Raw genomic sequence first — 14,519 nt, 5'->3', positions numbered from 1 at the left:
CTGATTCATAGTTGATAATAGGAGTAACAGTTAAGAAAAAGGGACGAATTTCTAAGCGAATCCTTGAAAGTGAAAGGCTTGTAGGTGCTTTTGGGCATAATATTTTAGAAATATAAATCAAATAGTTAATGACAATTATAATAAAATCATGTAAAAATGTGTAAATATAAAAAGAATTCATGATTGCAATATTTTACATGTAATAGAGCATACGGTGTTTAACTTAAGGAAACTGAAAGCGGTATACCTAAAAAACATAGGATTCCATTGTATTAACTGGTATATATCTTACAGTTTATATTAAAGTGAAAAGAATTTATAAATGTCACTAGTTTACCAGGGAAACAGCCATAATGCAAAGATGATAGTGAGAGTAACACCTAAGAAAAAGGTGGATTTAAAAGTAAATTTAGAAACAAATTTTTGAAAGCGCGAAAGGCTTTAAGGTAACTTTTGGTATAAGATGTTGAAAATATAACTGAAACAATCATTGAATCCTATGTTATATCCCTCTAAAAGTGTAGTTATGATAAGAACTCATCATTGTAATATTTTGTACTTTATTTAATAGATTAATAAATTAATATCTCGAATATAAGCTTTACATTATAGAACGATGAGAATATTGGAAAATGTTTTGTTAGATTGAATTAGTGAAAACAATTTTTTAATTTTAATTCCTATATTCTTACAAAAATTTATAAGATCCCACAAAAAACAAGCTTCGGTTGTAAAAAAAGGACGCCAAGTACATAAGTTGTATCTAGCATGATTAAAATATAGTAATATAAAATATTTTAATTAAAAAAAATAGTGAAATGCACATGATAGGCAAGTATAAATTTTTACCATGGCGAAAATTGAAATTTGGAAAAAAGTAAATAGTAATACAAAAATTACTTGCCGTGCCTGTAATATTCATGTGTAAGTCACTACCTTGCTATTTAAGCGTTGCTTTTCGTATGTTAAAAATGTGGCTATTTAATACGATTGCATACAACGGGCCCGGCAAGTAATTTTTGTATTACTATCTACTTTTTTCCAAATTTCAATTTTCGCCATGGTACAAATTTATACTTGCCTAACATTTGGATTTCACTATTTTTTTTAATTAAAATATTTTATATTACTATATTTTAATCATGCTAGATACGACTTATGTACTTGCCGTCCTTTTTTTACAAGCGAAGCTTGTTTTTTGTGGGATACAAAGAAGACACCCGAAACAATCAGTTACTATAATAAAACCAAATTTGGTGTCGATATAATTGACCAAATGGCGCGAACGTATAGCGTCAAATCGAAGTGCAATAGGTGGCCTGTACAGGTATTTTTCAATATTTTGGATCTCGCTGGAATCAATTCGTGGATACTCTATCAGGAAACAATTGGGTTGAAGCTATCAAAGCAATCTTTCCTGTTACAATTAGCAGGCGAACTTGTTACAGAGTTCCTCTAATTTTGTGAAGAAGAAAAGGAAAATCAACGAGAAGGAGCTTCAATCAGCTCCAATAATAATTCTCAGTCCAGGAAAAAATGTCAAATAAGATTGTGCGCAGGCAATGAAACAACACAAACTTGTATAATTTGTAAAAAATTTGTTTGTGGGAAATGTATGAAGGAGGAATCCATCCTATGTAAAAAATGTAATTAGTCAATTGTTTTGTTTATAACGATAAATATATGTGTTTAATTTTATACGAAATCAGAAATGATGTTGCAAATTATTTCCTTTAATATATAAAGATTTTTTTACGAAAAATCTACGTTTATTTCATAAGGGGTCAAATGACCCCCGAGGGTAAGATTAGGTATAGAAAAATGCCGGTACGTTTAGTGTTAATAATATCTACTGTTCGGTAGTTAATACATTCTTTAGTCGGTATTTCGCATACGTAACGGAAAACTTCGTTACAATATATATATATTATAATAAATATTTCCTTAATAATGATATTATCAATGGTAAAGGTTATGTATGTTATAATCTTATTCTATTATCTTATATGTACACATAACATATTGTACTAGTCGAACATGTTTATAATATTAAATAAACAAAATTTTTCTTTATAAATCAATAAGTAATGCTAAAAACTCAAATCATAGTCAAAACATAACGTAAAAGAAAATATTGCTGTTTTATATTTCCTTCGGATTCATTTTATTACCCGTATTCTTTCACTTTCTTCTCTAATTTACATTTTCTTTCAAAAAAATTATTATTTTTTGCTCGATATTTTTTTTAGCTGCCATTATAATCGTGAAAATATACTCTACAAATTTATTCAATTATTTTATTACAATATTTTAAAATAACGATTAACGGGTGCATACAAATATATTTTCTTTAATAAAAAGAGAATTAAATAGATAAATAAAGTAATGTTATTTTTGTTACTATAGAAAAATTAAAAAACGATTAGGTAAATTTATAGAGTCTATTTTAATGATTAAAATGGCTCCTTAAAAATTAAACTTGAACTAAAAATATTTTTTTTAAACTGTGTACAAAAGTAGATTTTAAAATACTAATAATAAGGTTGCATCCGAAGCAAATATAAAAGTGAAATATTTTTTTTACTTTATATTTCAATTATTGCATAGAGTTTCAGCATTATTAATTCATTAATAAAGCAAAATTTTTTTATGATTTGATATTTAAAACACATCTGACTTGTACCGTAGAAAATGAAAAGCTGAAGCCACTTTAATTAATCAATTAGTTAGATGATTGTGTCCAACACTACAATAATAAGTTGATCCAAAATGTGGTATATTAATTATTAGAAAGGAAACAAAACTTTACTGTTTCCAAAAAAAACTGTTACACAACATGAATAATAATTAGGTTCACATTACCAGATTAGCGTAATTATAATATTTGAAATAAATATATTCTTAGTTAATATACTTTTCTATTAATTCAGATAACAAAATAAAACAAAATTTAATTTACTCAACGGTTATTTCCGTTCACTTAAAATCTTGATATTTACTTAATTTTTTAACTAAGTTGGTAGAAAATGTATCCATAAGGTTCTCCTAGATCCTTTGTATAAACCGTTGCACCATTCTGAATATGGCCTATGATCAGTTGGAAATATTTTCTTGTCTTATTGTTGAGTTACATGTTGTTCAAATTGTATACCCAGGAAACTTAGCTAATAGTGGTTGATGTAAATCAGACAAAAAGTAAATTATACCAGCTAAACCTAGAAAAAAATGAATATATTTAATGTACAATGTATGCAATACAATTCTAAGTGGATAACAAATAGTGCAGCCAATAGTATTAGTCAGACTTTTGAAACTTTTTAAAATGAGTTTTGGTTGATTGGTTCACTAGAGGCACTCTCTTCTAACATCATGTACGCCTTAGAGTAAAAGGGATAACCCGGTACCAAAGGTTTGAGCTAGAAATCTTGATAAAATTAAATAAAATCATAAAAAATAATACGAGTTTAATACTTAGTATTAAAAGCGCAAGTTGGACATTTTCAGTCTTGCGTGAGGGCTTATAAATCTTCCGCCCACAGATGCTTACAATGTAGCCGAGTGCACTGTGAGCTCAGCCCGTAGCATTATCGGTATAAAACAGGGCTTAGATATTTTCACACTTTCTAACTGTTTACTATAGTCAGTAATAGGAAATTTCTATTAGTGACTATAGTAAACAAATGAAAAATGCGAAAATTTCCGAGCCCTAATATACATAGAATAAGTTAGTTTAACCGATAAAATTTAGCTAACGCTCTTTTCCCATAAAAAGTGTCTAGAAATGTTCATGTAGGTAGTCAAGCGTAATAGCGGTGGATCCTCCGTTAACCCGAATTCACCAAATATGAACTTTTCAAGATCAAATTTGATAGGTCGACGTTCTAATCACTAGTGGGGTTAGCATCAAATTAAAAGATCAAATTTATTAAGATGCGATAGCGAATAATGAAAGTAAGTGAGAGAATAATCGGTTTGACCCTTCTTTAACATGATTTTGAGGAAGATGATTCCGTCAGTTCTCTCTGACATAATTACTAATAGAGCCATCTTTATTTAAGAATACCCGAGTAGATTCTACCTGCTTGTGTGTGTGGGTGTTGTGACACTATTATCTATCCCGTGGGATAGAGTAAAAAGAGAGGGAGGAGCGACCCCTCACCGATCGCGTTCGCGTCGCAATAGGCGACTTCCTGTAAGATCCGGGCACCTTCGGAAATTTACTCCCGAATATTTATTTTTACATAGGGGGTTCTAACCCTCGTACGTGAATTTAAGGGATGAGGTGCTAATAATTATACTCGCTAAATTCGGTTTAACTCTGTTTATTATAAATCTCGTATCACTTCCAAAAAATATTCGTTACAACGCAGCTTAACTGTTAGGCGGTCAGGATTTGAACATTAAAAATTGTAACAAAAAACTATTTAATATTACTTCTCAGATTTAAATGTAAAAACTAAAAAATATATATGTGCGTAGTCATGACGCTAGATGGCGTCATAGCAGCCGCCTAAGGATAGTAAGGGTTAAATGATACTAATGCGGTCCCTAATGTGGGTGCGGCCTAAGCTGTGCGGACGCGGCTGTAGTCCCGATGACGTAGTAGCTAGCCTCGCGCCAGAGCCACTAGTTGGCGTTCGCGACGGAATTCACTGAGTCGCGCGGTACTCCGCGCGCCACCGGTGGATTCCTAAGCTAACTACTACCCGACGTCATGCGGATGACTCCCTACTCTCGCGCGGACGCGTTGCTGGACTGTTATCCACACTAAGTTCCCGCGTATTCGATCGCAATAACCGACCCGGATTGTTTTGATGCGAGTACGTGAAGTTACGGTTCTTCACGAAAATCTACTAAGTCCGCGGCCTTGACTCGACTGAAGGGAATGATAACGTTAACTGTCAAACGGGCAACGAAATTATGTAATCGCGTAACACTTCTTTCTATTCGCGCCTATAACATAATCTACGACTTGCCCTAAAAGTCCGACGGAATCACCACTCCGCTATGATGCCCACTCACCCCTGACAGGTTAGCAGGGCCAGCGGTTCCCTATAAGATCGATTAGTGCTAAGAGCCCTAAAGCTCTAGCACACCACGGGACGTCACAGGATGTTTATACTGCACGAATATTTATCCTTCTTTCCGCTCAAGGGCTGTCTGTCTTCTCCTCTCCCTCTTCCCCTCCCTCTCGTCTTCTCTCGCTCTGGTTCTTGTTGTAGGCCCTTAGGGCTATGGTTTCCTCCTATCCGATATAGTTTCACGGCAGGGTGGCAGTCACTGCACTCAACACTAGTACTTTTTTCGGTGGCAGCGGCTGCTGCTCTGTTGCGGACAGTTTCGGCGGGGGAAGCTACTAGTGTCACTTCTGACATTCAAATTACGTGTGCCGAGGCAGCTCGCGGTAGCAGGTCAGGCCCAGCGTTGCCAACTCCGCCATTTTGATTATACTACGCTGTACAGTGTTGTAAGTGATGCAAGAATCAAGCTTTTAACAACGAAAATGAAGTTTGCCGCTAGCCAGCAGCAGTATAGAAAATTTGAAGGGAAGGGATATGTACCCCTTCCGTTCAAATTTTCTATACTGCTGCTGGCTAGCGGCAAACTTCATTTTCGTTGTTAAAAGCTTGATTCTTGCATCACTGACATCACTGTACTACAGCGTAGTATAGTCAAAATGGCGGAGTTGACAACGCTGCGCCGCTGCCCTACTGCACCCATCGCCTGACATTAGGGAGCCGACATGTTATCGATCCTAGATCAAAAACTTATCGGTTGATAACTCCCTAGTTTACTGTTACGTATTGGGGAGTCGTGGCCGCTTATCGGTTGAGTTTCGGCTGACTTAACGTAAAACGTCTAGGTAAATAGAACCGCTGGTTTGGCTTTGCGACTCACAGTACAATGAACTAAAATATTACACTCCGAGCAGTAAGAATGTAATGAATTGGCAGGATTCGGGGTGAATGATAGTATGTGTAAACATACGTTAGAACAGCAGATTTAACACATCTCGGTGTATTTTAGGAATTACCATAATACATACAATAAACACACTAGTTATGATGCGCCAACGTCCGCGAGTTATTATTATTCGATCCAGCTATTAGAGAGACTAGACTCTCTTGTCGCTGGTTACTATTTGCACTATCTACTAAGTTATACAGAGTCTTTTCCTAACAGCGGAGTATAGGAGATTCGTGTTAGTTGACTATAGCACTCGGAATTATCGAATCTGAGAGCGCTGATTGGTCAATATTACATAGTACCAATAGATAATAAGCCGTTACCAATAGTTGGATACAAAAAATGAGATTCATCCGCCATATTGGTGTGGAGAAATGTTTACATGCTAATCCTAGCAGAAAGAGGTGTAAAATGGAGAAATGTCAAATGTTAAGGTTACTAAAGTAAAAATTGAAAATAATGAATGGAAAGTACGAATATTCTTCATTTTCATTCAAAGTATTCAATTATTACTTTAGTAACGACAACATTTGACATTTTTCCATTTTACACCTCTTTCTGCTACGATCAGCATGTAAACATTTCTCCACACCAAAATGGCGGATGAATCTCATTTTTCGTATCCAATTATTGGTAACGACCTATTATATGTTGGTACTACGCAATTTGACCAATCAGCGCTCTCAGATTCCATCATTCCGAGTGCCATAGTTAACTACACGAATCTCCTATGCTCCGCTGTTAGGAAAAGACCCTGTATGTAATCAGTTCGTAGCAGTTATTGTTATTTTGCAGAACGATATGTGTTAGGCACGACTGAAAGATGCGCACTCGCGACAATTACTCAACGACCTTGATTCAGATTGATTATTACTATACTTATTTACCAGTACATGGCAACTGGGCAAGAGATGTATTAAAATAGGATGGAGTACTCTGCTCCCGTGGATCGAACACTAGAGTTACGACCTTGGAACGCGGATAATGCGGCAGCGGTTAAGCTCAAACAGAATAAGACTCGACTTGAGGGTCGCAGAACTCGCATATATGTAGGAGGCTTAATAGGTAATGTCGCCAATAGCGCCATGATTTTTCGACACATGACAACCAAAAGTTTCCACATCTACGGTCAACGCCCAAGGTTTGACGTATTTCTGGAAAAGAAGTCCGGGTGTCAGCAATGTGCAATACTACCGGTATTGCACATAGACGCGTGCGGCCTACTTGGTTTCGGTAAGGTGGCTAACCCCTACGTTACATCATCGCACACGACCCGCCTATCTAGCGTTTGAGATTAGCAAAGCGCTAAATGGTAGTTATTGTAATGCTGCGGGAATGAAACGTTACAGTGTATGTGTATTTATGTACCTCTTTGCCTTTCGGTTGCTGAATCTGCGATGCCACTCTTTGGTAAGCGAATGTTCCGAAGAACTCCTTCATCATTCTAATTTTAACTGTAGCATCCAAGTAGGTAAAAATCCACCCAGTCATCAGGAGGAGAGAAACTAGTTAGCATTTTTTACCGTATACCCCATAATTAATGCAGTGAAAGAGAATAAAAAGATTAGATATAATCGTAAGAACAAGAGCCCAAATTAACATGTTCGAATTATGCGTGTAAGTAGAGTAATATCGGAGATCGTAGACTACTATTTATGGTTTTTAGATAACTGAATGTTCGGGAAAGAGAATAGATAAATTATAGAATCATACTAGGAACTCTCGATACTGCTATCCGTGTATACAGGATGTAACAAAACGACCACCTTTTCTCGTAACTGGAGGTTCGAAGTGACCACCCGGCGTACATCTCAAATTTCGCTCGAATTAATCGAAGGGTTTAAAAATTATTCCTATTTAAAAATTATCTTTTTCGAACATTTCTGAACGACATTGACAACAAATTGCAAAGCGGAGAAAGTGAAGAAATAAGTGATGAGTATCACGCGAGAAAGGAAACATTGTCCATCGCGTAATTATACATTTGCTAATTATTTATTGAACTTTACAATTCAATTAATTTCAAGGTTATATTAACCCTTTTCATTACAATTCCAAATTAGTTCAGTACAAGAATGAAATTACTATCATTGAGTGAATTGATGGAAAAATAGAGTTGACGTAATGAAAAGAAAATATCGAAAGCTATGATGCCAAGAGTGTACTAATAAGTTAGTAAGCAATGCATGCAAGAGCATTCTCTTTTTACTGATGAAGCTGAAGAGAATAGTTTAAAATCAATGCAATAATAACAGAGAAAATGAAATTCATAGATTCAATGGTCACTCAGCTCTTTTAATTCGGGATTGTGGAAAAAGCTTTAGATATACTCCCCGATGACTTTCAAAAAGTACAATCACTTATATTGCCTTTAAACATTCGTGAAATGAAAAAAATGCCAATGAACCTAAATTTTGTAACACCATTGGTTAATTTGGCAGACTTGAAGTAGGCTGAATGGAGAAAGAGTAATCAAAACAGTAAAGCCAGTCTGGGTCTAAAACGCTCTCCCACTATGCCTCCACAGACTCACCAACGAGTAGAGCTACTGAAGCATCCTTGGGAGCACCCTACTGCTGCCTCTCTAAGTGTTCATGCATACCCTTACTTCCGTACGTGCATGTTTCGATCTCCTTCGTTTAGCTTCTGTATATTTCGAGTAGGAAAGAGTGAGGTATAGTTTTCTCGGACCTCTCTTTCTCGCGCTCGATCTTCGTTCGTTTAAAAAACGAGCCAAGCCCCGAGATAGTCGAAACAAAAATCTTTTCGGCCAGCTCTCATAAAAGCTGGCCAAATTAAGTGTATCGTGATGAAATATTTATAGGCAGCTTTTTTGACTTATTACAATTTATAATAAATAAGGAAATGGATCATAATACGTAACATTCATCAATTTTGTTATGACTCATATGTTACATATTATTGTTAAAAAGATTTCATTTTGTTAATTTTTTATTGAATGTAGCAGGTTAATTACAATAAAAAAATCCTAATAACTAAAAAAAATTGGAAAGGTTTGCATGAGTTCGTGGGAATCGAACCTGAGCCCGCGGAGATATTAGGCAAGCGCCTTATCATCTGCGCTACGGCACTTATTCGGATGCTTAGAAACAATGTCGGATGTTAAAGCTATGGAAACTTTCTCTCTTTGGTTCAGTTTACAGAAGAAAATATCAATTATAATCATGTACATATTTATTTCGTATGTCTTTTCATAAAGAAAAAAAAAAATTTTTTTGTATATTTGTAAACATTAGTGATTTTAACAGCTCTAGCTTCAAAAAGTGACTTCAATATTACAGAGAATTCTTTGAAAGCGGTAGATTTAAAAATAAGTAGCCCAAGACTTGTATTTGGGATTTAATTAATTATTTCTATTGCAATCCGTTTATTTTCAATTAGCTCATATATAGAAAAACAATTAATTGTTCTTAACAAGTAAACACACATGGTTGACAGAAATGAGACAATGTAACGCTTATTCTACTCACTCTAAATATAAGCTTCATATTTTGATAGTCTTTTAATACAGTATATATGCCATATAAATAATTTGTTTGGGTACATCGCACACTGGTTCCGATGACACATTTAGAACGTTTAAATTAGGATTGATCAAAATCCTAGTAGGTTTACGTTTAATTCATTATCTTAGATTGTTTTGAGATATTCTCACCTATCACCGTCTGCCGGATTTTGTATTTTTTCATTTTCTTTGATTTATTAGTGCAACTTGCAGCTATCATCAATCGACCACTAGCACTAGGAACACTTGTTTTTCTAACAGGCAGACTTTCTCGTTACTTATTACTCTAAGGCTTTTGGAACCATTGATTATGAATCTGATATTCGATTTGGAAATTTCAAAATGTCGGGGCAACATGGCAGATGGAATATGACGGATAACATTTCTAAAATTAATCAGATACGGTCAATACTTATGAAAGCACCGTTTAAACTTATGCGGGTAATCCTAAAGTGGCAAGTTTCGATCATATTTGATTAATTTTAGAAATGTTATCCGCCATATTCCATTCGCCATATTGCAGCCGCCATTCTGAAATTTCCAATTCGAATATCAGATACATATAATCAATGATTCTAAAAACCTAAGAGTAATCAGTAACGAGGAAATCAGCCTATTAGAAAAACAACTGTTCCTAGTGGTCCATTGATGACAACTGCAAGTTGCGCCAAAAAATCAAAGAAAATGAATTAAACGTAAACCTACTTGGATTTTGATCAATCTTAATTTATCCGTTCTAAATGTGTCATCGGAACCAGTGTGCGATGTAGCCAAACAAAGTATTTATATGGCATATATACTGTATTAAAAGACTATCAAAATATAAAGCTTATATTTAGAGTGAGTAGAATAAGAGTTACATTGTCTCATTTCTGTCAACCATGTGCGTTTACTTGTTAAGAACAATTAATTGTTTTTCTATATATGAGCTAATTGAAAATAAACGGATTGCAATAGAAATAATTAACTAAATCCCAAATACAAGTCTTGGGCTACTTATTTTTAAATCTACCGCTTTCAAAGAATTCTCTATAATATTGAAGTCACTTTTTGAAGCTAGAGCTGTTAAAATCATTAATGTTTACAAATATGTAAAAAAAATTTTTTTTCATTACGAAGAGACATACGAAATAAATATGTACATGATTATAATTCATATTTTCTTCTGTAAACTGACCCTAAGAGAGAAAGTTTCCATAGCTTTAACATCTGACTTTACTTCTGAGCATCCGAATAAGTGCCGTAGGGCAGATAATAAGGCGCTTGCCTAGTGTCTCCGCGGGCTTGGCTTCGATTCCTACGGACTCATGCAAACCTTTTCAATTTTTTTATTGTAATTAACCTAATACATTCAATAAAAAATTAACAAAATGAAATCTTTTTAACAACAATACGTAACATATGAGTCATAACAAAATTGACAAATGTTATGTATTATGATCCATTTCCTTATTTATCATAAATTGTAATAAGTCAAAAAAGCTGCCTATAAATATTTCATCACGATACATTTAGTTTGGCCACGCTTTATCAGAGCTGGCCGAAAAGATTTTTGTTTCGACTAGTTCGGCTTGGCTCATTTGTTAAATGAGCGAAGATCGAGTGCGAGAAAGAGAGGTCCGAGAAAACTATACCTCACTCTTTCCTGCTCGAAGTATACCGAAGCTAAACGAAGGAGACCGAAACATGCACGTACCGCAGTAATGGTATGCATGAACACTTAGAGTGGCAGCAGTAGGGTGCTCTCACGGATGCTTCAGTAGGTCTACGCGTTGGTGAGTCTGTGGAGGCATAGTGGGGGAGCATTATAGACCCAGACTGGCTTCACTGAATCAAAATAATTAGTTTTGATCACTGTTTATCAGCCTTCTTCGCTTTGATAACTGCTCTTTTTTTTCTCCTAACTCTACCGCTCCAACTGCTTCACCAGAGAAGCGTGTGCGTACATAGCAAAACAAATATTTGAAGTAAAATTTTCCCTTTTATCAAAATTTTGTTTTAGAAAATTTAGGAATGAAACATTTGAAAGCGCAAACCATCGTTTAGTTAGTAATAGTTTAAAAATTTGATGCTGTGTTGAATCAAACACTCAAGCACTCGAGTAGAGGAGGATCCATACATGAACAACAATTGCAAATCTACTCAGATACTAAAAGAATTTTTAATTTTAACGGTGCCAATTGCGGTATCACTATTGCCCAGTAACTAAATAATGTTAGGTGCATTAATGAGCTCAAAATAACATGGCACAGAAGGAAATGTAACGTTGCGTTCCCGCAGCGTTACAATAGCTGCCATCTAGCGCTTTGCTAATCTCAAGCGCTGGGTAGGTGGGTCGCGTGCGAACTAAGGAGTTATTGACCGATAAATTATTGATCTATGATCGATAAAACTTTTCGGTTCCCTAGTTTTGAAAGTTGAATGTAGCGGGGCAGTGGCGGGACAGGTGCATGGCTTCACCTGTTCCCGCGTGCTACCCTATGAATCGTAAATTGGATGTCTGTCAAGGGTGACATTTAGTGCCAGATAGTGGATTCCGCCACCAACCACTGCCGCTGCTACCGAAAATTTTTAATAAATGTAGCTACTGCAGCCCTGCCGTAAACCCATACCAGAAAGTTGGAACTTCAGCTCTACAGGGATTGAGAGGAAGGGCGAGAGAGAGAGAGATAGATAGATAGATTTATTATTATACTGGAGCAGAAACTTCTTATATAAAGTGGTACAAAAACATAAAGATAATAACAAACTTAACACCGCATACAATATTAGCGAAAGAAAACCCGGAGTGTGCGCAATACCCGCTCTCTCAAGCAAAAAGATATCAAATATAAAATGAATAAAAATAGAAAATGAAAAGACGACTAGAAAAAGCAAATGATCCGCTAAAAATCAGTCAAAGTGAGTCACTCATGAGAGATGCTCCCGCAGCGCACGCTTAAAAGCAGTCATTGAGCCCGATTCACGCACCGAACCAGGCAGCGAGTTCCAAAGATAAGCCCCCGATACAATAAAGGACTTCTGATACTTAGAAGTGCGACAACAAGGTGGCACAAGATCAAGCTTGTGTCTGCCACGGATGGGGGCAGTACGTAAGATATTCTGCTCAACAAATTTTATCTGCCGGGCAAGGTACTGTGGCTCACGCCCAATGACAGCCTTGTACATTAAAAGGCCGATAAAGTACTGGCGACGAACACCCATACGCATCCACCCAGCTTTCCTATAATAAGGGGTGATGTGCTCCGAACGCCGCGCCCCATATACATAACGAACGCAAGCATTAACGGCCCTATCCAGCCTACAATTCTCTTCATCCGTGATATCTATGAGTAAAGCTGAACAGTAGTCAACTAAGGGAAAAATAAGTGAAGAAACCAAGTGGTAACGAAGTTGCAGAGAGGGACCATCCCTGTTTGCACGCAATTGGTACAAGCTTTTATAAATTTTGGCACACGTAGCTGTGAGAGTATCACGCCAGTTCAGCGCCGGCGTAAGAACGACACCAAAACTTTTCACGGACTGAGAGGGTCTAACAGTAACACCATTCACAAGAACAGGCGGAAGCAGATCCAGTTTCAGAGAATTGATTTAGGTTCCTGATCCAAAGATTATGAGATGCGTCTTAGATGGGTTAAGCCTCAGCTCAATCGTCCCTGCCCAGGCAACAAACCTCTCAATATCCCCATTGATATTCTCCACACATTTAGTTACAGATGTAGGATCAGGAAGAGAGTGAGCATAGGCCTGAACATCATCAGCATACCGGACAAGAGAACAGTGTCGAAAAACTGAAGCAACATCAGCAGTATAGAGAAGAAAGAGGAGAGGGCCAAGAATGGAGCCCTGCGGCACCCCTGCAGGGACCTGCTACCAGCTCGAAAGAGAGTCACCTATACGAACCGCCTGCATACGACCATGGAGATAAGACCCAATCCATTGCAATGCGGGAGAAAAGAAACCAATAGCGGAGAGTTTCTTCATCATGATACAATGGTCAACCGTATCGAAGGCCTTTGAAAAATCAAAAAGAACCAAGAAAGTCACTTTGCGCTCATCAATACCACGCCGAACGTCATCGATGACTTTTATAAGTGCCGTTTGCGTAGACCCACCCACCGTAAAACCAAACTGAGTCTCATCCGTATACCCAATACGCCGGAGATAATTTAGAATATCTGCATGTACAATACGCTCAAGCACCTTAGAGAGCTCACAGAGGAGAGAGATAGGCCGATAATCAGCTGGAGTGACCAAAGCATTATTTTTCGGCACTGGGGTGACTATGACCCGCCTCTATGCAGCTGGAAAGTAGGAGCTGGTGAGAGACCAATTAAACAGCTCAATCGCCACCGAACTAATAGCCAAAGAGCAAAGACGAAGAAAGCGACCAGGCAGTTGATCGGCACCCGAGACGCAAGTGTCCTGAAATTTGAAACACTTTAAGAATTGCTGTGTATCCACGTAACGAAAGTAAAAGAGGTCCTCCAGGGGTCGCGAGTCGTCAATGAGTTCCGCATAAATAAAATTGACAGGCAATAATCCATTGTTAGCAGATTCAGCAGGCATAGGATAGAGAAAAGCCAGCTGGAATGAAGAGTTAAGCACGTCGGGGGTGAATGGTGGCGGTGAGAAACATTTACGGGCAGGGACAATATTAAGTCTACGCAGAGTGGACCAGAGTAAGCGCGGATTATCAATTGAAGCAATAACCTCTAGACAGTATATGTCCCTGGACCGCAAGATCTCCCTTTTAACACGACTACGAAGTTCACGAAAATCCGTCCAAAGAGTAATTGAGGGGCAAGCAGAGCGGCGTATTTTAAGACGTATTTTGTTGCGAGTGGAGATCAGTTCTTTAATGGCAGGTCTAATCCAGGGGGCAGCTGGTCTGCGACACTGTACCATGGTTCGCGGGGCAAGAGTATCCAGGGTGGATAGTAGTTTGTCGAAAGTGAGTTGCACCGCGGCATCCAGATCAATATCACGCAAACAGTCCTGAAGGCGAAGACCAGCAATAAAATCA

General features: G+C 37.0%; 1 protein-coding gene across 1 annotated transcript in view; it reads right to left on the bottom strand.

The window, feature by feature from the left end:
- Nucleotides 1–1,676: 1,676 nt before the first annotated feature.
- Nucleotides 1,677–14,519, bottom strand: part of LOC136774010 (lanC-like protein 2) — a 36,576-nt gene continuing 23,733 nt past the window's right edge. Inside the window, exon 9 of the mRNA XM_066728075.1 lies at nucleotides 1,677–3,215. Within this exon, the coding sequence (XP_066584172.1) occupies nucleotides 3,139–3,215 (77 nt within the window). The 3' untranslated portion in view covers nucleotides 1,677–3,138. The remainder of the gene's footprint in view (nucleotides 3,216–14,519) is intronic.

The sequence above is a fragment of the Prorops nasuta genome, unplaced genomic scaffold (assembly GCF_024137725.1).
Source record: "Prorops nasuta isolate Cenicafe-Biocafe unplaced genomic scaffold, Cenicafe_Pnas_1.2 PNAS00001, whole genome shotgun sequence".
NCBI classification, from domain to species: Eukaryota; Metazoa; Arthropoda; class Insecta; order Hymenoptera; family Bethylidae; genus Prorops; species Prorops nasuta.
This window is presented reverse-complemented; position numbering and strand designations above follow the sequence as displayed.